Source organism: Zosterops lateralis (assembly GCF_965231275.1).
Source record: "Zosterops lateralis genome assembly, chromosome: 3".
Taxonomy (NCBI): Eukaryota; Metazoa; Chordata; class Aves; order Passeriformes; family Zosteropidae; genus Zosterops; species Zosterops lateralis.
The window spans coordinates 95,856,814-95,881,434 of record NC_139764.1 but is presented as its reverse complement, the minus strand read 5'-3'; the positions used below and the strand labels follow the sequence as shown (position 1 = coordinate 95,881,434).

The 24,621-nt window shown below is 36.2% G+C and overlaps 1 protein-coding gene across 2 annotated transcripts in view; it reads left to right on the top strand.

The window, feature by feature from the left end:
- Window positions 1-24,185, top strand: part of EIPR1 (EARP complex and GARP complex interacting protein 1) — a 73,435-nt gene extending 49,250 nt beyond the window's left edge. The window contains exons 6-10 of one of the 2 annotated variants that reach the window (XM_083856921.1): window positions 1,199-1,324; window positions 5,610-5,746; window positions 9,078-9,245; window positions 10,464-10,631; window positions 21,016-24,185. In XM_083856921.1, the coding sequence (XP_083713047.1) occupies window positions 1,199-1,324; window positions 5,610-5,746; window positions 9,078-9,245; window positions 10,464-10,631; window positions 21,016-21,190 (774 nt within the window). In that variant the 3' untranslated portion in view covers window positions 21,191-24,185. The remainder of the gene's footprint in view (window positions 1-1,198; window positions 1,325-5,609; window positions 5,747-9,077; window positions 9,246-10,463; window positions 10,632-21,015) is intronic. The other variant, XM_083856922.1, reaches the window with a different exon arrangement.
- The last annotated feature ends 436 nt before the right edge of the window (window positions 24,186-24,621 follow it).

The window sequence follows — 24,621 nt, the reverse complement described above, 5'->3', positions numbered from 1 at the left end:
GTAATTTCAGCATGATTTCAGGAATCAGTATTTTTGTCCTCAAAGCAACATTCAGCTTGCAGATCCTTTCAGTATTTCAAGTAGCATTCCTTATTTTTTTTAGAATTAGAATTAGAATTTTTTTTACTGATACTTCTAAAATATGCTTGTACTACAGCAAATGTTGATGGCACAAAAGGACTCTAGAAGGCAAAGTAAGTGCTAAAGGAATGTAGGGAATTTAACCTGTAGTATGTGCTATGTGCCTGTATTATTTTATAAAAGGAAATTAATAAACCAAATGTGAAATTCTGTATCAAAGAACTGCTTTGCCTAATGAAGTAGCTATATCAACCCTTGAATGACATCTTCAGATAGTAGCATTTGAAAATGCTACTATCTGTACCGTTTGTTAAAATGTTAAAAACCTTTGTTTGAGAAGTTAGGAATGTTGTTTGGATTTTACAATCAGGTAATAGAGGTAAGGAGGTATTCATGACACTAATGCATCACTGGTCTTCCTTTTTGCACAATACATTTCAACTGCTTCTCTTTTTTGCAAACGTATATGTTATAGGCCATTTTAATGGCAAGAGGTAAACCAAATACTACTCTTTATGGACTTTTCGTGTTTATGAAAGTTTGTCTAAAATTCAGGTATAATATAGATGAAAAACTGAAAATGTGTGTGTCTTAAAAATTTTGTATCAGCCAAAATGTCTGCTTCTCTACAGTAACCGAAACTTCAGAGTCTTATTTGATTCCTTTTCTGTATCTGCCTGTAATTTACAAGTCACATTGTTTCATTAAAATTAGCCTGAAGAATTTTAGAGTTCCCAATACATTCAGACCTTCTTGGTAATAAAATTATTGGTGTGTTCATTCTCTGAGTTACCTAGTCACCTTGGGATAAGAAACATGCTAACTGTAATTTACTGTACAGTTCAGTGGGTTTGTTAGGGTTCATTTTGGTTTTGGTTAGGGATTTTTTTTTTTTTTTTTTTTTTTTTTTTTTTTTTTTTTTTTGCTAACTTGTTTCTTCCTTACAGCATTCAATTTGCCTGTATTTACATTAAGACAAGCTTCTCCTGTCCTTTTGATCACTCCCTTTATTATTGTTTTGAGGACATTACCTTCTGGGGTGAAACTAATCTTATGCTCACTGCATCATTACCTTTCACAATTAAATTAGCTATTCTTTGCCATTTATAATCATTAGCTGGACCCAAGAGAAGCCCAGACAATCCACAAGGTGTGGATAGAGTCTGCTGAGAAGACAACAGTGCATATTTCTGTGCACAGATTTGAGGTCAGATGTCAACAAATTGCTAGAACTCTTCCTCGGGTAAATGCAGTATTGTTTGGCATGGCAGATGAGTGCAACAGAATGAAATAGAGATATTAAAATCTAGATATCCTTCTGGTTTTCATACATTTTCACAAATGGGATAAATAGAGGTGTAGTTTTGATAATTTTAATCCAAACTATTATAATTATATTCCTTTTAAGTTTCTTGTCCCATCTGGATTATTTAGCATCATTCATGTGGTCTTGGTTCAGAAAAACAGATAATATCAGACAGTGTCATTCCAGGCAAGGCAGAATATATTTTGGGGAAGATTTCACAGGCTATCTGGATAAAAGTGATATATCAAAGTACAGAGGGTGTTCGGAATAAGCATGAGATGCTTTCTTGGCGAGACAGCTGCTGTTTCTCAAGGCAGGAAATACCTTGTGAAATTTAGTGGAGAATTTTTCAGTGCCCCATTGTTACTGCAACTAGAATAAACATAGATTAACTATAGGAGTACAGAAAACTGTTTTGTGTAAAAAAATAAAAGGGAAATTACTGGATCAGAATGAGAATAGAAACCAGCTCATAGAGTTGGAATCAATTTTATTTAATGGTCTCCTTAACAATAAAATAGAAGTAGGAGTGAAATAATGAAAATTATTGCTGGCAGAATTTGGAATGCATTATCAGCTATAGGAATAACAATATATTTCAGAGGATGAACTTGATGTTTACTTTAATTTTTGGTAGTATAAAGTAGAAAACTTGTGTTTAAGGAATAAAAATATTTTCTTATTGTAATGTAGAAACTCAGCACTTAAAAATATGTGAATTCTTACTTAGCTATTCTGAGAATAGCTCTAAGCTGGCAATATGATGAGGCTACTTGAAAAGGTAAAGAATGTTAAGATAGTTCAGGAGTCAAGAACAGTTATGAAAGGACTATGTGGTATAGTTTCTTGCAGTTGGAGGAATTGAACTCAATTTACAATCCTCATCAACCTTTCTGTTTCAGTCAATAAGAAGTCAGAAAAACACTTATGCCTTTTCATGTCAATCTCAAAAGAGTGTGCTTGGGTTTGTCTACTTAGTGTACCCCTTAATATATATCTTTCTTCCCAGATCTGTCTTTCCTGTTCTGTTCTTGGTCACATAGCTCTTTTTTTAGAAGAGGGCATGAGCAGTTGGTTCACTGTCTCCATGCTGCTTGTGGTTTTCCTAGATAATTTCTGTACCCTTTAACATTTAGTATATATTGGGTTTGGGGTTTTTTTGAAGGATACTGCCTGTCCTTTCCTCTTTCCAAGTCAGCCCTTATGTAATCAACCTCAGTCCTTGATATTTTGACAAAAATAAATTGGAGTAATTGATACTTTCATTTGAATACACAGAAATCAGTCTTAGATCTAGGACAGAGTTTTTCATATTTTGGTACTTTGTTTTTGTAAAACCCCTTCCTTCACTGTGAATATCATAAACAATTCTATTCTGATCATGTTACATAGTTTAAATTTTTTTAGAAGATTTTTTATCTTTTTTCAAAGTGTTGCTCTTGTGCAACTGTAGTATAATATCATGCTTCTCATGCTGCCCTTCTATTTTTCTTCTTGTGCCACCAAATTCAGGCATTGTTCCAGCTGAGCATTTAGGAATGGTATAAAATCCATCCGTACTCTGGTAAACATTTTGCACTGTCTAGGATTTTGTTTTCTCCAGACTTCTTTTCTGAAATCAGTGTGATCCTTGTCCATTGCAAGAGTAATTCCTAATTTTGTTGTCTAAAAGTAGACATTCAGTCTTACTCTATTCCTTTCCTTTTTCCTTAATGTAAGTCCCATTTTGTGTTTATAAAATAGTACCACAAAGTGTTAACCTTCAGTATCCAGTGAGGCCCTCACACCTGCATGTCTTCATCATCTGGGCAGCACAGATCCTAATCTTCACACAATAATAATATTTAAAATACTCATATGTCATGGTTTACTTCCCTTTTGTAATTTGCTTTTGTCCATTTAAAGAAGTGGAGGAAAGAGTTCAAGATAAAAAGAGCATTTACCTACCTGCCCATATATTCAAGTATGAATTAAAATTACAGCTAAGATGTTTTTGAACCTTCATTTGTGATTCTGAATACAAACTTCGTTTCCTTTATTTCTTGGTTTTCCAGGAAGGAAACTTGCAGACTTCTGTTACATAACGATTGCTTTTTATGTACGAAAATTTCTCTTTATCTCCAAATTGTCCTTTAAATCCTTGCAGTTGCTTTCAGTTTCACAGATGACATGGAAAAGATGACTGAGTTGATTAAGGGCTGTATATTTAACTGGACTAAGGAAAGGATGTGATTTAATTTACTTATGAATTGCTTGTGAAGGCAAGGATGAATTGGTCCATCTAGCATATAGGTGATTTTTTTCATATGTTGTTAAGAAATATCACAGTATGTTTGTGCTGGCCTCAACCCAAAACTTCTGACTGTAAAGAAAAAAAATTTCATCAATTTCATCTTTTTATAGTAGCTTACATTATAAAAGTTAAAATGAGAATATATATATATGTGTGTGTATATATATATATATATATACACACACACACACATATATGTATGTCTGGAATGCTGGAGAAAGTATTGTGTACTGTTGACAAAGACCCTGTGCCCTGAGTCATATTTTGCATATGTGATGCTTTCCATCTCAAGAGCAGATTTTTTTAATACCTGAGAAAATGTACTCCCTTTGTTGGTTCTATCTTGCTGTCAACATTAACATTTGCTTCCCTCCCCCAGTCTAAGCTTTGAATGGCCAAGTCTGCTTACTAAAGAAACTTAAGTTAATTTTTGAAATTACCTACACGAGCTATGAATATTCTGTTGTGCCTGGAATCTACTGTGTGTCAAAAAATAAAAAGTTAATTTTTTATCCGGTGTCCAGTGTCCTATGCAGTGCTTTTTATTTCTATTAATAACTTGTGAGTTGTAGAAAGGCTTTCAGACAGTATTTGTTCTAGAGGAGGAATGGTATTAGAGGAGCAGATTTGACCACAGTGTTACATCGTTCATTAAGCAATGTATGATCTTGCGTACTGGGAATTCCATATTCTTTAAAAAAAATTCTAGTTGTAATTTCTAGATTGCTAATCATAATGCTAAAGAAATATTATGTTCTTGGTGGAGTTGTAGTAATAAAATTTAGCAAAGTACATAGATGTATTTTAAATTTTTACAATATACAAATAGAGTTAGGCAGTTTAGTATTGACAGCATATTTTCCTGTTGATGTCTGTTAAAGTTTATATAAACAGTTTGTATGTTTTAGTCTTTCATCCATCAGAACATAATATTTGTGCTGAGAAATCTACTATTAAATAGAATATTGATATTGCATTAGGATCCAACAGGATCCAATGCAGTAATCTGCTTTTGTGTAATACCTCATGATGAAACATTCTGAAATATGAGAGTTGTGTGAAAGATAACCAAATAACTCTGCAGTTTGTGTAGCCGCTTGAAATTTATGTAAATTTATATCTGATTAAAAGCAAATATTTTGGTTTTCCTCTTATTTTTTAGTTATTAAATAGTTTCAGTAAGTGATTGGAAGTAAAAGTAATTTGCAGTGTTGGCAGCTTTGATTTCCCCCATGTTCACATGGATTTGACAATAATTTGCTCTACAACTTCAAAGAGAAAGTTGATTACTTTGGACCTTCTTTTCATTAACTGTGGAGATGGCAGAGCTGCCTGCTCCATGACATGCAAGCCTGTTTTTTGGAACTGAAACCTTTATATTTCACAGATTGTAGATTTGCAATCTAGTATCTACTGTTATTTTAACAGGCATGTATGTGATGACATGGGCACCTGGGCCTTGATTTCTTTGTTTTTAAAAGCTGCTATACATTTATCAAAAAGAGTCTTTGACACCATAATTCTGTTACTACAGATAAAATTGGCATTTTGACATGGAGAAAATCTTGTAAGACTGTTAATGAAGCTAAGTGCATGTGTGTGTGTGTGAGTCAGCCACAAATCTGTGCAGTGTGCCCCTATTGTCTATCTGCTGTTTTAACAATGATCTGAAACTGTTTTAGTTTATAGGATAGTACAGTACTTCTAATATTTTGGCATACATTGTACTGCATAAGCCTTTTTAAAACTTAATGATGGAAAATCAACTCTAGCTTTTATTTGTTGTTTCTTTACTTTTCTTCAGTCTTTGGATTTGGCAGTCCATTGCACTTGGAGCAATAGACTATTGAGCAGCTTTGTCTTCATTGCAACTAATTTCATTTAAGTGTTACATTTAGAAACATTGCCAGCTTTGTTTCATTATTTTAGCTCTCCAGTTCTGCAGCCTTGGAAGGGAAAGGACAATTAAAATTTACTTCAGGAAGATGGAGCCCACACCACAATTGTACCCAGATTGCCACAGCCAATGATACCACTGTCCGAGGGTGGGACATACGGAGCATGAGGTAATGAGAGCTTGCAGTCATGTTCTCTAGAAAAGATAATCTCCTTTGGATGTAGAATTTTGCATTGCTCCTAGCATTTTTTTGTTGTTGTTGTTTTAAATGATAAGTACCAAACCTATTTTTAATAAAAGGAATAGAAAGGCTTGTATAGCTGATACGTTACAATTTAATGAAGAGTTTTCTCTGGTATTCCCCCTCAGCTTCAATTCTAACTCGTATATTGAGTTTTATTGAACTATGTACTAGTCTTACAAGGATTTGTTAAATACACAGGGATTGCCTGAATGAAGCTGTTTTGTAGTTCAAGCTGAAAATGGTTTAACAAGTCCTGACTATGCTATGAGTGATCTTCATAGCATTTAAAGATGACTTTAATCTTTGAAGGCAATTCACAGGTTAAGTTCGCTCTTCACTTCTGATTTTAGCGAAGTGTTCTATACTATATTGAAGATTGTAGCATACTAGTTATAAAAAAATCACAGAATCTATCAAAATCATAACCAAATAAAAGCTTTGACTATACCTAATCAGGTATTTCCCCCCCTGCTTAGTTCTGATTTTGATAAGCAAAGGAGTGATGTTGTGCAAATCTGTTGCCATGGCTACTAAAGCCTCTTCAAGCTTTTTTAAAAGTACACTTTATCCCCTTAGCACATAGTAATTTATCACTAAACTGAAAAGACTGATGTCTTGTAATAACTTTTGTAGCTTTAAAGAGCGATGACTTTAAATTTAGCTCAGTGGTTCCTGCCAGCTCAGAGTTGTAACAAAAAATTTCTTGTTTGCTAGTCTTGTGTGTTTGTGTGTTTTTGCCAAAAAGATTTATTTAATGAAGGAAAGTTAAAAATAGAAAAATTAAGTCACTTCCTGTATGCTTATCATCATGTTTGAAAGTCCTGTTCTTTGCCCTGTAAAAGGTTTTATGTAATGTGTATTCTTAGATTTATAAAGACACTTTACAAAGACAAAAGTGGAAAAAGAAGACAAAAAAGAGGGGATTTTATTAACTCACTGTTTTTGTAATCCTATTTCTAACATATAGCATGCAGCTCTTTAACCAAAGCCTGTGTTTTGAAGAGAAAATATTAAATATTGTAAAGTCTGTTTAATGCTTTGTCTCATTAGAAGAAGCATCTCTCCCTTGTACTAAAGGAATTCTCTGAGTAACTTCTATGAAAGCTAGATAATCTGGATATTGTAGTCTGGATCGTCAGTGAAAGGAGTACCTTGGTTAATGGAAACAAAGCCCACTGTTGTACTTACTTTAAGTAAAGCTCAGAGTAGATAGTCCTTAAACCAGTTAGATAACTAGTTAGATAGTTATAGCCTAGTTAGATAACTAGGCTATTCCAAAAAGCTGTTTGCAATATACTCAAAAAGCACGTGCAATAGTCTCATCTTCAATTTCTCTGTAATATGTCTATTATGTGAATATTTTGTAATAATTAGCTGGGCTAGAAGTAGGAGTTTAATGTCAGGGCAGTATAAATTTTGGCAGTATAAGAAGCATAAAATGAGGGGGAAGGAAAGAATCAAGGGCAGAAAACTCTTCTATCAGCAAAGTGAAAAGAAATATTAGAAACAGCTAGAATAGCTTCTCCTGCAGAGTGTGGTTGTGATAGCTGTAAGATAGAGGGAGTACATTCTTTTGGACATGGCAAACAAAGAAGGGGAAAAGAAAAAAAAGATTGGCAGGAAGAGTCCTAGACTAGACTAAGAAGCAGTTTTAATCAGAGAAGAGCTTGTGAAGCAGAGAAGACAGACACTAGGCTGATTGGATTTAGAGAGAGAACTTTATCAGGAAAATTCAGACTCCAAGACTAAATTCTAAATAATATGTAAGAAGAATAATATGAGAAAGTGGAGCCAATAGCTGGAGAAAATGTTCATGTGGTCTGGCATTAATCTTATGATGTAAGTGGGAAATTTAGTGTACGTATTACTGCTGTAGGTAGGGTGAAAAGTGAAGAAAAGAATATTCGTATTTGGGGAGGAAAGGGATCAAATTGTCAGAATAAAAGTTATGTTGGGATAAAGTCTTTCATGGTGAGTAGTCCTGAATATACAATGGACAGTAGTATTTTTAAGCCCTTACACACATCTCTAAGCAATGCAAGAAAAAAGTGAAAGGTGCAGTGAAGGAGGAAAGAAGTGTTTTACTGAAGCAAGCGTACTTGAGACTTAAATTTTTTGCTGTATACATATTCTAACAAAATAAGTGGAAGCTTGAAATTCCACTCCTGGAATACCTGGTAGAAAGGCATGCCTAAATAATATCCTTAGCCTTTCAAACTCTGACAAGGGTGTTGATACTAGATGTCTTAGTAATTTCACTGGTGACTGCCAGAGCTGTCAGGATAGGGCTTAGTACAGGCCTGATACACTTTGAATCTCTCCATCTGGAGCTATTTTGCTTTGTATTAGTAGTTAGGTATTAACAGCAAGAGACTATGTGATTGTGACAGAAGACCTTAAGAATATGTAGTTTTCACAAGAAATTAGAAGTTCTTGTCTATATGTTTGCTGAAGAGAAACATTTTTCATTTAAAGAAAGAAAGCTCATGAAGTGTTGAAAAGTTCTAGTGAGGATTGTAGGAGATCTAAGCAGAACTTAAGATGGTCTAATTGTGGTTTGGAGAAAACTGGTAATACAAGAGCAGAAACAAAACAGACAACCCCCAAGTTTAAGAGGGAAGGTAGGGAAACAAACTGATGGCACATGATGTTTTGGATAGATGTGCCAGGTTGTTAGAAGTACTACAGATGTTTTCTAAAATGGTCCAGATGGATGAGGTTATGTCTGCCTGAGTAGTTTAAGGGCTACAGATAAATTAGTGATAAATGCAAGAGCTCAAGAAGGTAAATTCAATACAGAGCAGTAATGAAAAGCTGTTGTTGATATCTGTTGCAACTTTTGCCTCTCAGCTTTTCCTACAGGGAGAAGTAGATGTCATAAATAGGGAATTAGTATAACTACTTAGGGGTGAAGAAGTTCTTATCTGAAACTGTTGTGGTTTAGTAGCCATTTGTAACAGTTGTTACAGAGCTGTGCTAGAATCATCTGGAACTACTGTTTCCTTTTAACTCCAGATGATTCTAATGGAAACAAACATGGAAGGAGCAAAGCTTCAAAGCAAACTGAGAAATCTATACAAGTCTGTTATATACTGTTGTTGACAACTCGGAATTCCCTAAACTCTGCACTAGCAATGGGAACTCTAGGTCTGTGGGTGTTAGGGGGATTATACAGGTTTCCAGGGAAACAGATTTCTGTAGGTGGAGTGCAGTCAGCTTTTTATAGACCATTTAATTTTTTTAAAATGTTTTACAGGCAGATATATTGTATAGAAAATGCACATGGACAGCTGGTACGAGACCTGGACTTTAATCCCAATAAACAGTACTACCTGGCTAGCTGTGGAGATGACTGCAAGGTGAAATTCTGGGACACGAGAAATGTCACTGAACCAGTGAAGACACTAGAGGAGCATTCCCACTGGTAGAACAAATTATCTGCATGCTGTTTTGTGGGTGGATGGCTTATATCATTTATTCAGCTAATCATTTTATCATTTCGGAATAATGCAAACTAACTATGTTTGTGCTATTGTGCATAATCATTTTTTTGCACAGAGGAAAAGTTTCAGCATGTCAATATTCCTTGTGTAATTGTAAATTAAGAGTTTAGACAACATTAGTCTAATTGGCAAGAAACTGTTGTTAACATTGTTGGGAGATGGGGCACACCTTTGAGAAGCACAGCATAGAACTTGGCCCATGGGGCCCAGCTGGGACACAGGTGTGTCTTCCCAAATGGAGCCTGATGTGCTGCACCTGATGTGCAGAAATAAAGCAGCTGCCATCCATCCTTCTGTTGTCAAATGGTTGAAATGTTCAGTAATACAGCTCCACTTTTTTATGTTCTTCACAGTCCTTAAGTCAGAATATGCAAGTGAATCATTTTAATGAGATAAATTTAGAGTCTATATCTACTGCACTGGCCTGTGGCTGGAGTAAGGAGAGAATCATGCCTGATGTCGGCAAATTTCAGTGCTTAAGAAAAGATGAATTATTCATGTTTTATAAAATTTGGGTTGGAGTAATTCTTGCAAAGTAAATCCAGACCCTAAAGCTACTTTAAGGGAAATAAAGATGGGAATTAACAGAAGCATAATTTATACTTTTTCTCTTCAGCATATTCAAAGAAAAAGAATAAAACAAGAACCATAAGACGTTTGGTATTAACTTGATATGTAAAATGTAAAAATCGAGGAGAAATATAGTCCTATATTTGTTTTAGGATCTATTTTAAACTTCACTGTAAGAATGTTGTGAGATTTTTGTTTAAAAGGCTATTTTTAATCCATATTTTCTTTGGGGAAATTTTTGCATTTAGGACTTAACTATTTATCTGGCTTACTCAACAATGAACTGGCATGTACCCTCAAGGAATGATACCATTGAATGGTGTGATTTGTTTGTTTGTTTAATTTACTTGTTGAATTTTAAAGGCACCTCATAGAAAACAGATGACATGGAAGCTTAAAAGTCAAATGAAGATGGCAAAAAACAGTCTTTGGAATGAGGCATGTTACTTCTATGCATATTTAAAACATTGAAAAAATTACTTTTTAGTGCTGCTCTTAAAAAAATTGCATAACAGTGATACACTACCTACCATGAATACTCTCTTGTTCTCTCTTCTTTAAATTTCTAGGGTCTGGAATGTCAGATACAATCATTCTCATGATCAGCTGATCCTTACAGGAAGCAGTGATAGCAGAGTTATCCTTTCCAATATGGTCTCAATTTCTTCGGAACCATTTGGCCATATGGTAGATGATGATGAACTCAGTGACCAAGAGGACCAGCATCAGGAGGAGAAGTATGAAGTTTCCTGAGTTTTATGTAGATGCTAATAATTTATCACTTCATTGTAATGGTTTACATGCTATTTTTTTTGCTGACTAGGATTTTTGTATACAGGCCTTTCAGGTAAGTAGTTTGAATTCCCACTTTGTTCTTTATTCAGTCTTGGGTGGAATACACGATTTAAATCTGATTGGCATGGTCACTCCACATTCACTGGTAGGAAGGGAATTGGTGATGCTGAGGATCAGTCCTAAAGTCCACTGGGTTGGTGAAAAGATTCACTTTAAGGGAGCTCTGGTTCAAGTTAAGCATGTAGAATAATCTGGGTTAAGTGAGAATTTAAAAATATGCTTTTGTGTTTTCTGTGTATGTGTTAGGACTCTTAGGAAATGTTATCAGTCTAATGATGAGCTTCTGCACAGGCAGAAGAAAGGAAGTATAAAGATGTTTTTTTTTAAAAAAATTGCTCTTAGTATTATCTCTGACTGCTCTGGGACCCAGTAACTCATAAGACCTAGATCAGGCAAACCAGGAGCTTGGTTTCAACACTCTTGGTAGAGAATAGTGCATGCTATTGGCAAGCGTTAGTAAACCCATCAGTTTGTAAATTTGGTTTGTATGGAATCACATATTTTTTCCTTGTGAATTTTGTAGGGTTGGGATTTTAGGAAAGAATTAACTGAAATGCTAAAATAACAATTTTTATACTCAGTTTTTGTGAGCTTTCAACTTCTTCATTGTGCAGTATATAATGCTTATTTTCCTTTTTACATGTCTTTACAAGTGTAAGTATGTGTATATAGGGAGTTCCATAGGTTGAGGTTGAGCCAAGGCTTTCTAATTTTGTCACTGGCTTTTGTGGTGATCTTCAGCCAACTCTTCCTTTACAAAGTGAATCACAGAATCACAGAATGAATTAGATTGGAAAAGATCCCCTGAGATCAGAGCCCGACCTATGGCTGAACAATACTAGTGTCAACTAGACCTGGGCAATGACTGCCACCCTCAGTCTTTCCTTGAACACCCCCAGGGATGGTGATTCTACCGCCTCTCTGGGCAGCCCATGCCAATTTCTATTCACCCCTTCTGTGAAGAAATTTCTCTTAATGTCTAACCTAAACCTGCCCTGGCATAGCTTGAGGCTGTGTCCTCTCCTGTCACTTGTTGCATGGGAGAGAAGACTGGCCCCTAGCTGGCTACACTATCCTGTTAGGCAGTTGTAGAGAGGAGTAAGTTCACCCCTGAGCCTCCTCTTCGCCAGACTAAAGAACCCCAGGTCCCTCAACCCCTCCTCATATGAATTATTCACTAGACCCTTTACCAGCTCCATTGCCCTTCACTGGACAGCTCTACAAAGCTGTCTGCAGTGACACAGGCGGATTAACTCCTGAATGATCTTTTAAAGTAAAGGTAGTCAGATGTGATAAGGAACAAGGAAATTACCAAAAAGATCCCCTAGTTACTCAGGTGTGTTTGCTAGATGTTTCAGCTAAAATTCTAAACAAAGTTTAGCTTACTTCTCTAGTTCCATTTTTAAGGTTGCTCTTGAGCCTTAATTTTATTAGTACATATATTGTTTTGCTCTGAATAGTTTTGGAGTTTTGGCTTCATTTAAAGGACCTGGAAACTACTCTTTTTTTAATAATAAGATAGTTATTCCATATATAGATATGGCTAATTTTAAATGTACAGGATTTCTTTAGAAGATTTTCTGTATGGATTGTAAGTGCCGGAAAAATCAAGGAATATCAAATTAAATACCTAAAAGTTTGCTCACGTCAGCAGTATATACTTACTTTCTAAGAATGTAACTGAGTTACAGTATTTTAAATGTAGAATCAAATAATGGTTTATGTTGGAAGGGGTCTTAAAGATCACCTAGTTTCAACTCCCCTGTCATGGGCAGGGACATCTTTTGGTGCCTTATCTTTGGCTGGAAATTGCAATTTATTCTGTTCTGGATAGAGGATAAATAACATTAGTGGAAATGAGAAAGAGACCACATTTTTTAATATGGTAGGAATGCATTAAAAACATCACAAGGAAATAGCATTCTGACAGACATTGTGTATGTAGTAGGTTATCTGGAATTCTGAATTTGTCAATTGTAGATTGTGTAGGTTGTCTCATTAAAACACAAGTCATTGTTCTAAAATAGGAATTTTGGAATTCAAGGTCGTCCAATGCGATACAACAAACAAAATGCACCTTTTCCTATGGCTATGAGATGGATGTAAACCACATCATGAATGACTTGTATAGTAATGATATAGAACCTTTGCCTGTTCCCAGAGGCTACAAGAGTATCAATTCTGCATTTACTTTTCAAATGTGTGCTTTTCAGCTGCTCCTCTGTTTTCTATAAAACCTGGGAAAGCACATTAGCTTTTGTAGCCTTTGCTTGGTAGGTACTGTGAAGGTCTTGTTTTAGGCTTCCCCTTCCACCCCCTCGTTGTGAGTTGAGTCAGAAGGATGTTTGCAAGCTGCTGCAGCCTTGAACTGTTGCCAAATGAATGTCTATTTTGTTCTGAGTGCACAAATGAAGTAGGACATAACAGCTGTTGGGAATACTTCTTGTTAGGCAACGACTAGTGCCAAATATTTCATCTCTGATACCCTCCTAGAGACCTCTGTGAAGAGTCTGTTGCACCATGCCATGGGTACTGTCTCTTTTGTAAAATAGAAGTTTTCACTCTATGGTTTAGTGGGGGTGGGGTGTGGGTTTATTTTTTTGGGGGAGAGTTTCTTTTTTTTTTTTTGGGGAGGGGGGGTGGTTTGGGTGGGTTTTTTTTGCTTGGGTGTGTTCTAGACTTTCTAGAAAGTGTTACAGTGTCACAAGGTTCATTTATCCTGCTTTGGAGGACATCTGATTTAATATTAAACACCACACAAATACTGATAATGTCTTTTTCAGGTGTATCTTGAAATATGCCAGGAAGAGCATGTAATTGTACAACTTTTATCTCTACCAATCACCTTCATACCGAGCACCATATCTCTCAGAAGGCTGAAATATCAAGTAGAAAGAAAGGAAAAGACTTTTTATGCATTTTATTTGTCCTGAATACAATCACTCGTAAAAATCCTCCTTGGATTAAATATAAAATTTATGAGTATGTGCCAGTTTTATCTTCAAAGGTTTATTGTTTTTTCTACTTAGTGAAGTCCCCATATTTTGAAATCATTGACTTGTAATACTGTTCTGTACAGTTCAATTCCTTCCTGAGATCTTTAAGACTTTTAAAGTTTTAATATCTTTCAGAGTAGATTTCCTAATTTTTACTGTATTTCTTCTTTGAAGACAAAAACAAATAGTTTAACCCTTTCATGTTCAACTGTGTGGAGCTATGCATGAGTCTACCCACTCAATTATTCTTTCCAGATTTACTGCAGTAGTTGCCTGGTTTTTAAGGTTCCCAGCTGAAAATAGTTATTTGGGATAAATTTTTTCAAAATACAAAAAATCAAGTTATTTGCATAATGAATAGACAAACTAAAAGTTGCTGTATTCCTTTCTTACTGAGAATTTCTTCTTAGTGATTTCTTCCTCCAGTGTTTGTCTATGTTGAGATCTTGGGCCTGTCTGCTCCCATCTTAGAGACCAGAACATGCTTGAATAAGCAATATAAGTAGGACTGTTGCAGGAAGATCTGTCTCTTGTTGAAATCAAGTGACTTCTGGTTCCTCTTATACTGCTGGTTTAAATTAGACTCTGTCATGTTTATCTTTTCCCTAATTTTTAACTGCTGCTGTTGTTTCTCTCATCAATCAAAAAAGGTAAGAGCAGGCAGCTTCTCTGTATCATGTCGAAGGTCTCCCTAGCCTGTATCATGTCTCATACTAGTCAGAAGGAAAAATAATAGAAATAGGAAAAGGAGATGTACTTCCCCTGGATATGCTCCTAGCCTTGGACTATTTGCAGTTCAGGGACATTTACTGCCTTTTGAATAATCTTTGGAGACTTCTGATTCTTCTATGCATGGTTTTCCTTTGCTGTTAGCCATATTACTGAGTTTATCTGCTCTCACTAACTGTGTTTTCATTTGTTCTAAAACATACCGGCTCTGCATGCACAGGTTTTGTGAAATGTGTCAAGAAGAAACATGCTAACTGTGTTTTTCTTGCACAGAATTAAGAAAGGCTTCAGTGCTTTCTGTATGGGAAGCACAAAGCTGCAGTTGAAAATAAGTAGTCTAAGAAGAGGCTGGAGTTGTCCACAGGGAAGAGCTATAGGCATATAGCCAAAGGACAGCTATGCCATATTCTGGTCAAGTCCCAGTATGGATTATTTAATGCACAGTTCAAATATGGAAAAAAACCCACAAACAGCTGAGAACGAAGTGCTGTACTAGTTCAGTTTCTAGCATGTTGATCCAGAGGTAAAAAAAAGTGTACAAAATGAAAATGGAACAGATGAGGGTAAGTACTTGGGTCTATTTCAGTGGAGTTTCATCCCCAAAACAAAACTAATGTGCCTGGATAAAAACATGAGGAGTTATTTTCCATGCCTATGTATGAACAAAACTTCTACAATATGGGATGATTCCACATCTGTGGATACAGTCACTTGCCAGGCTTCTCCTTGACCACTTTCTTTAGTGGCTTTACACTCTGTTGTTGCAAGAGCTTTCTCCCTGCAACACTAAACTTGCCTGAGTTCTAAATCTCCTGAAGGTGGCTGTCAGCTCCGTGTAAGATACTAGGAGAGCATTGGGAACTGTCTTCCTCCTAAGGGAGATAGTGACTGTCTTATATCCTTCCTTTAGTCTTTGGTCATCCAAAATCCTGATGTTAGTGAGTGAGTCTGTATGTTGCTGTATTAAATAATTATGATAGTAATTTTAATTCTACACTGCTCTTTCTAACAATAAAAGAAAGCTACTAGATTCTTGCAGTTTAGTGTGGTCATCTTTACTTGCCAATCAGGAGTCCGTTTCTTCAATTACTCCAATATGGTTTTTGCCTTATAGATTTAAATTATGAACTGTGTAGGTCTCTGTTTGGTATGCTGGTGATACACAGCATAAGAAGAATATTTGGTATTGTAGGAGCACCAGCAGCAAGGTATATGCTGCATCTACAGCAGTGTTTTTATTCTTTGTGACTTCTGTGGCCAGAACTTTGTGACAAGGCTCAACTAGTTATGGAGGACTTGCTCTTTAAGAGAAAAAGCTTGTTCTGTATCTATAATAATGAAGAGACTTATATGGTCAGTAGTATTTTGAGTTTATACATTAGTCCTGGAAAGGAAGCCATCCTAAAACTTTAATTTTGCAGTATAAGCTACCAGGTCCATTAGTTTTCTTTGGGGTTTACAGGCTTAAAATGTTTGCTGTTTTCACTGGCATAACTGATCACTAAGGTCAGTATGCTGCCTTCTCCGTTATGTTACATTTTTTGACAATATGTTCTAAAATAATGATAATCTTTGTTATCCTTTGAAGATTGTACCAGAAATTCCTGTCAGAAAATACAGTTCTAGTGGTTTTCCTGAAGGCTTATGTTTCCATCTTTTTCATCACAGATGTTAGCCATAATATCCTTTCATACAAACAGAAGATCTAACACAAGCACTACTCAACATTCTATATTTAAAGCTGAGAGGTGTAAAGGATTAGTTCTTCCAGTACAGACATCTCACTTGCGATCGTGAAGTTTTTGAGATGTTATGTGTAGAAACATCTTCAGCTATCAGAATGTACCAGAGAAAAAATGGTAGCCGCCCTCTCTGTAGAAAGAGACCTTTTACAAAATTCTATCTAAAGAAGTTGGTGGTACCTACTTTTCATGATAGAAATATGGTTTAGAGTTTTTTGAATAATAAATCATGTGGTTTCACAATATTACATATGAACTGTGCAATCTAACTTAACACCTTTGTATATGCATCTGTGACTTCAGGAGAGATTTGTCAGCATTGATATTTTGAAAAGTATTTGCCAAACATGCTGAGGCAGGCTTTCAGGATATTTTCACACAGCTGTCAGCAGTGTTAAATTTGATGCTATTTTGCTTTTAAAACTGATGGCTTGGAGAAACCTAGAAGTCATAGGATTATGCTGTGGAATCAACCAAGAGACCTAATTAATTAAAACAGGTTAGATAGTTCCTGTTTTGGCAAGTGCCAGGATTCAGGACTTGACTTTGTTGGATGTGTAAGAAGCTGGGCAAAACGTAGTGCATCAGCACTTTTCAGTTTCAAGACTATTTTCTTTAAAAGCTTCTGGTTTTCCTGTTGTATTTCTTTCTTTAACCCTCATCAGTAAGTCTACCTTCCTTAATTTATTTTTCGTATTAGGACATCTATGAAATCTGTTATATAAAAATAAGCTTTTCTTGTTTTCCTGGGGAAGCAGTTCAGAAAGCTCTTTTTAAAATAAAAATATGATGATGTTTGGAATAGTATGAATGGCTAATTATTATCTATAAAAAATGTGTTCAAGAACAAACATACTTGAATTCAGGCTTTTTACAGCGATTGAAAAAGTAAGTAGTGTGTTGTCTAGTCTTACCAGAAACAATTTTCTCTTGAAGTCAGAAGGAAAGTGCATCCATGGGCTTATTCCAGAATCCACTACTATGCTTTTCAGGATTCGTTTTTGGATGCTGCAGTACATGCTGCTGCTCTATTGATTCATTTCTATTTCATAGTGATTTTTAGATTAGAGAGGATTTAATTTTGACTGTGATAAGGAATTAATGATTTTTGCTGACTGGAAACCATAGTTGATTGAACACCATGGTGACAAAACAGAGTTGCAAGCACTGCAAACTTAAGTGGTTGTTACTGTGAGAAGTAATTGGAAATAACAGCTTTCTGCATGAAAACAATTATCCAAGGCTGAACAGGCTTCTTTTTTGAATCTGTAACACAATTAACCTCAAAGTTATCTAGTAAAATAAAAGCTTCTCTCCTTAGGAGCTGGTTGGGGTTGTACTATTTGAATAAGACTGCAGAGAAAAAACACAATCCACTTTCAGCTCTGTGTGGCACAGGTCTGACATTTATGCATGATGTAGGTAGAGACTGCATGTTTCATGCTATGGTTTCTTGGTGGCAAAAGGAATGTGATGCATTGTCAGTTGATGCAGTGCAAGAACATATAGAAGAAAAGATATTTTAGTCTTACCAGGATAAAATATTCAAAATAGATAGGAAAGTAAGAAACTAAGAAGCATTTTAAAGGTCAAGAAGATCTGGGGCAAGGAAGAAAATAGCTTACTAAGCTACTACACTATTGCCAGGTGTAACAAGAGATTTCCAGGTATGCTATCAGATACAGTCACAGAATCACACAGTAAGTTGAGTTGGAAAGGACCCACAAGGATCATTCAGTCCAACTGCTGGCTTTGCACAGCACCATCTCTCAGTCATGGGAGCAATAGGCCAAGCACCTATATCTGTGGTACACTGAACCAGCTATATAGCATAGCTATCCATGCTGTACATAGCTGTTTTGTACACACATGCATGCTATATATATAGCTATACACAGCTATTTTTATACCCATAATCTGCAGCTTTTAATTAAAAACAGGCATCTCTGTGTTCTGGCAGCAATGTGAATTACACATATTAAAATAGCGTAGAAGAAAGTTTATATCATATCCAGCTCTGTACAGCTACTCTTCTTATTAGTCTGAGATGATTCTTTAATAAATAGATATGTGTAAAAGATGTGTGAAATTTCATGTGGGGTGCTTAAGTCATTGTGTGACTCAGGAACAAAACAATTCTAAATACTCTAGATTGATACAGATTCAAAAATAGTGTCCTCAGCCTATGCTTGGATTACCAAAAAAAGCAAACGTAGCCAAAATGCAGAGAAATCTGAGGTATTTTCTTGGAAATCCCTTAGTATCAGGTAAGGTAGTCTGCCTCTAAGAGATTCCTGTTGTGAGGAAAAAAAAACTCATCACAAGTTCACAAGTCAGCTCCTTATGTTATTGCTTTGTTGGTGTTTTTTTTGTTTGTTTGTTTGTTTGTTTGCGGTTTTTTTTTTTTTTTTTTTTTTTTTTTTTTTTTTTTTTTTTTGTGTGTGTGTGTGGTTTTTTTTTTTGTGTGTGTGTGGGGTGTTTTTTTTGTTGTTTTTTTTTTTAATGTTTTAGAACAGTCTTTCTCATACATGAATTGAATTCTGCTTTTTATTCCACTAGCAGAATCCTGGGCTCATTACCCATTGCACAATTTAAAGGCTAATCTATTTTTATTCATTGTGTTTGTAAAGGGTGCTCATGGACAGTTTCTTTTAAATCTTCTGTATTGTTCCTGAGACACATGTTGTTTTGAGATGATTTTTTTCCATCCTGATCGTCTTGTATAGTATCTAGCTGTTTTGCACCAAGGGATCACTTCATAAGGATTTCCTCTGATTCTCAATAACTGTTTCAAGGCTATGCCATTGACCTGAAGAAGCACATGGAATAGCATGCTTTCTTTTTCTGGGAAGGCATAAAATTTACTTTTGTACCTAAGAAGAAATTAAGTGTATAGACAATAATTAAACAGAGTTTAAAACTGTAGTTATAAATGGAAATGCCAAACAGAAATTCATCTACAGGCTTGTTTCCTGAACACTCATTCCCCTTATGACTCCTGTAAATTAAATTAGATGAGCTGTGTTATTTAAATGAAACACTGAAACATCTCTTAAGCATACAGAAAATAGTGTAATCTAGAAGCTTATTCGTCCTTGTTTATCCACCCTTCGGTTAACTGAGATTCCTGGTTAACTGAAAGTCGGTCGTGTCCCCTGACAGCCGTGTGCACTGTGCATTACTCCCCTGCTTATCCAGAGAGACATCTGAAACCTTCAGAATAATGGAGTTGTGGGTAAGTAGGTGAGCACTGCATGAAGCACATTGCTGTCTGGGGACATGACCAACTTTCACTTAACCCAGCCATGTCAGTTAGCAGGAAGTTAAAAAAAAACACACTGCAGGAGATAAGTGTCTGTGTTTGTTAGCCTCTGCTGTTAGATGGTTTGTATCAAAGTTCATATTCAGGAGAACTGCAAAACAAGCATGTTTTTTGCAATTAACCAGGGGCTGAGTGTTGGTTGTGCTGTGACCTTTTTTGGTTAGTTGACCTTTAATGTAGCACAGTAAATGGTAAAAATTCTTGAAAATATGTATCTGAAGCTATTCTAAGTATGAGTCTGCTTTTGGTTTTTTCATTAAACTCAACTAAATTTTAACTGCTGTGTGAGAATTGCAGCTGGCTCAGCTGGCTAGGTGGGGCAGCGATACCCTGCAAAAGATCCTACTGTGCTTCCATCCAGGCTTTGTGATTGCAGAGCTGTGTGCTTTCAGAGAGCAGCAGGAAAGGGTAAAGGCAGCCAATAACAACACTTCATTTCTGTAGTAGCAGCATCTGTTTAAATGATTGAGTGGCATTCGCAAGGCTCTTTGGCTTTGCTTTCTGTGAGGAGGGTCGCAGCTGTAGAACAAGGCTGTTTCTAGGAGGCGGATGGATGCCTCTGAAGGGCTGACTGATTCTTGTCAGAGACGATTCTCCGTGACTAAAGGAGCTCTAAGGTCATCCTCTGAAAACTCCCCTACCCTGTAGCTACAGAGTAATGTGCTGTAGTGTTCTGAGAGGAGAAACTGGCTTTGGGAATGGAGGGGGGAAGAGCTGTGCTCAGTTAGCAGAGTACAGTCAATGACTCTTGAGTGGTTTGGACTTAAGAGAGTTGTCTGAATCTCTTGAATATTTACAATGCAGAAGGGAATCTGTGTCTCTCCTGTGATGCAGGTGACGAGGAGCTTGGCTGTTGCAGTGAGAGGTGGGGTATACAATGGTAGATGAGAATCTGGTGCCAAAACAACTCTAGCAACGGGAGATAAAAATCAGTGCTCAGAGTGGTGGCTCCATCCCCCTTCCATAATTCTGGAGAGAATGGATCCAGGATGGCAGCACAGGAGAGACTGATGTTAGGGCCTGCAACTGCTTACCCATCTGCGTATCTCCAAGACTGTGTGTTATTTTAAAAATTCATATAACAATGAAGGGGGGAGAGGATTGGATGTAACATGAGAAAAAAGATGTTTGTAAAAAGTTGTGCATTTAGATCATGCCATGTAGTTTAACTTGCTTTAGTGAGTGGGAGATGCTTAGTGTAGGTTCTGAGATACAGGAAATGCACTGAAATTTAGAGTAAGAGTTACTTGTCCCTGTAAATGGGGTCTTTCGCACTGATTAATTTCACTGACATGTAAAACATAAGTACGTGCAAACATAAGGTATAAAATATTTCCTTAGACTCTACTACTGTGTTCTTATACTTTAAATGGGATTTTATGTATCTAGATGGTAGTTACACTTAATATGGCCTTTAAAATCAAGTGTGTTCACAAAACCTTACTATTTTTTTTTTTGTATTTGTTTTCAATTTTAGGATTAAAGAGCCCCTTCAGGACAGTGTAATAGCTACCTATGAAGAACATGAAGATAGCGTATATGCAGTTGAATGGTCCTCAGCAGACCCATGGCTGTTTGCCTCTTTAAGTTATGATGGGAGACTGGTTATTAACAGGGTTCCAAGAGCCCTTAAATATCATATACTTTTATAATTTGTTTGAATTATGCTGGAGTTGTTAACTTGATGTACACAACTGGTAGGTATTGTTAAAGATTTTTTTTTCAGGATCTGTATTTTTAAGTAAAAAAGTTAAAATTTTGTTAGGAATATATGTACTGATGTAGACCTGTAATTTTGTCCTTTGTATTTGCCTTGAGAAACTACAATGCGTTTTCTGAAGGCTATGCTACTGAGATGTTTTTTGTTTTGTTTTGGTTTTGTTTTTATTTTTTTTTTTTGGAGAGGCTAATCACTTTGTAAACTCTAATGTTTCTGGAGATAGTGGGTACATTCCATATATTGCTCTATTACATCAGCTTTATACAAATAAAATGAATTACAGAAATGTTACTATGCTGATACGATACTGGGGCAATGTAGGGTTTATGTAGCAAAAGTGGTCTACTTGTTTTCAAGAATATTTTATATTTCTTGTATAAACAGCCTTCTGCTTTTAGCTAGGGCCAGTCTGCTAACTGTTCTGGCTACGCATATAGTTGGGAGTGGTCTTAAAAGGCTTTCTTAATACTGTCTAATCTTTTAAACCCTTTTTTCTCCCATTTTTGCATGTCTTCAGAAGGAATGTTTTTTGTGAAAGTGAAACCTTCAAAATATATTTTTCATTTGAGCCTTATGGTAGTATCAACAAAGTAGCATCCTACAATTTGTGAACTAAGAGCAGTTCTCAGCTATGTATTGTTACTGGAAACAATATTAGTCTTTGCCAAAATCTCTGATATACTCATGTAATGTGTTATCCCGTATTTATAGGTTAAGTTGTGCTGTGAGGCACTCTGGAGCTATGCTACTGTTAACCTGAAAAATCTCTTTAATATTTGTCTACTTAGACTTTCTTATCCTTCTGGATCCATGCCAATCTGCAGTATGCTGGCATGATGTAAAAGACTTGCAACTAAGCACAAAATATCCTTTGCTACTTTTTGCAATTGGTGACCTAGACAGTGGTTACTATGTTGTTACAATGCTGAGAACAGGCAGATTCTGCACTGTAGGAGAATGCACAAGAAATTTCAAATGTAGGTGGAAGGCATGATGAAACATTCTTGTACATATTGACATCCTGTCAATTCCTCTGGCGTAGCTTGCGCTAGGACAAAGATTTGCTGCTTGCTCTTTGTGCACCCAGGCTAACTGTAATATTAATTATTCCTTGCTGCCTTTTCAACACTATTTCCCTTTAACTTCAAAACTTGTGTGTGTGTGACAGTGTTGGTTGTGGTAGCGTTGTGTAAGACCACTCTGAAGAAATGGCAATGAACATGGGATGGAAAGAAACCAACGTCTTCCAGTGATCCCTCCTGTTGCTATGGCAACCAGTGGTGTTAGTGGTGAGGGACAGCGTGCTGCTCACCTCTGTTTGTCCTTACCTGTAAGCTGTTGGATCGAAACCTCCAAATGTGATTTGTTGTCTACACACAGCTGCTTCAGTGAGATCACATTTGGAGAGCATGACTGACTGCTACAGGCCAAAATGTCCAGAAAAGATGACAATTGAATTCCATTTCTGGTTTTCTTAAGGAGCTTATTTGGAAAAAATTCATAGGAGTGAAGTAATCCAATTAAATCATCTGTACTGTTGTTTGCATTTGTGTTAATGGTGTTGCCTATCTGCTCCAGAATGAATGCTTCGTTGGAAATTCTGATTATCTGATTTTCTACGTTTCTGTTTTAAACTTTTGCTATTTCAAATTGTTTCAGTCTGTAATTAGGCATGAGCTATTCACCAGTAGAGTATAAGAACTACATTTCCAAATAGTAGTGCTTCAGTTGTCTGAACGTCAAAATCCTTGGTTGGGCTGCTGCTTTTTATGTGGAGCTTTTCATTAGACACAAAATCTTTTTAGGTGCCATGTCTGTCCTGACTGTGTGCCACCCTCCCCACCTAACCCTCTGGAAAAAAAAAAATAAAAGGAAAAAACGCTGTAGTACATCTTTGGTATGCAGCAGAACTTCTTAAAACTTTCTTCACATTAGCAATACAGGTCTAGTGAAACTATGGGTGGCAGTGTATATGGGTGGCAGTGTGAAGGGGAAATTGTCTAACAGTGTGTGGGATTTGACTTGATTTTTAACATGTAATAAATGCAGGATAGATTCCAGACCAATTTTTATGTGGCTGTATTTCCTTTAATACTGTAAGCTTATATGAACTGGAAAGATCTGTAAACAAATAATATCAAGAAATCTTTTGTTTTAATCTTGTTAAATGTGTGTGTCAGTCAATAGGGAAGAAGAGAGTGGATGAACACTGGAAAGGAAGGGACTAGCAGGTCAAATTTGAATGAAAATGCATTACAGCAGAATCAGAAGAGTAGGAAGGGTCAATTTTTAATCATTTTTGGCTGTCTGTCAAGCAGGATCTGGACTACGTGTACAGCACTAGCAGCAATATGGAAATGACCTTCTGAAAGGGAAGGCTTTTGACAAGGTTTCGTCCCAGGCTGTTGGAGCAAGCAAGCTGCTGTAGGATGAAAGGAAGGGTTCTAAGATGGTTAAATTACTGATTAAAAGGAAATAGGAAGAAGGAATAAATCATCACATTTTGTGGCAAAAAGAAAAATTGCCAGGGAAGTCTACAAGGATCTGTGCCTAGGCATGTGCTTCACAGTATACTCATGACCTTTTGGAAAAAGGGCTGCAGAAAAATATGGCAAAGTTTGCAGAGATTGTTCAGAATAGTGAAGATGACCGAAGAATTATGGAATGGCCTTATCTCATGGATGATAAAATGGTAGGTGAAATTCAGTGCAGGAAATGCTAAGTAACTAATATGGGAGAAAACAGTTATTTTACGTACTGTGGACCACTGGTAGGGGTATTACTTGGAAGTAAGATCTTGGGGGTTTTACAGATCTTTAAAAACATCAGCTCAATAGAGGTCAAAATTTTAATTAAAATGTTGAGAATTACTAACAAGCAAGTAAAGAAAATAAAGCATTGTTAATCCCCCCCAAATGACATACATTTATAAATCTCTAGTGTATGTGCATTTGTAATACTATGTGTACCTGTGGTTTCTTCCATCTTCAGTCCAGTGCAGTAAAATGGAAAGATTTTAGAGTGAGTGACAGGAATGAGGAATAGCAAGCAACACCTGTATGAAGATCACTAAATAGACTGAAAGGCAGATAGTTGAGACAGAATGATAAAGGTCCATAAAATCACAAGTGGCAGAGGGAGAGGATGAATAGGAAGTGATTGTTCACTGTCTCTCCTGATACCAGAACTAGAGATTATCGAATGTAATCTGCATGTGGTGGCTCAAAGCATACGAAATAACGTGGTTTTCACAGGCATGAAGATGAGCTATGGTGCTTCCCTTTAACAACCCTTTCCCCCAGAAGAAGAACAAAACTTGCCAAAGAAAAAGATCTCATTAATGTTAAAGTTTACATGACTTGA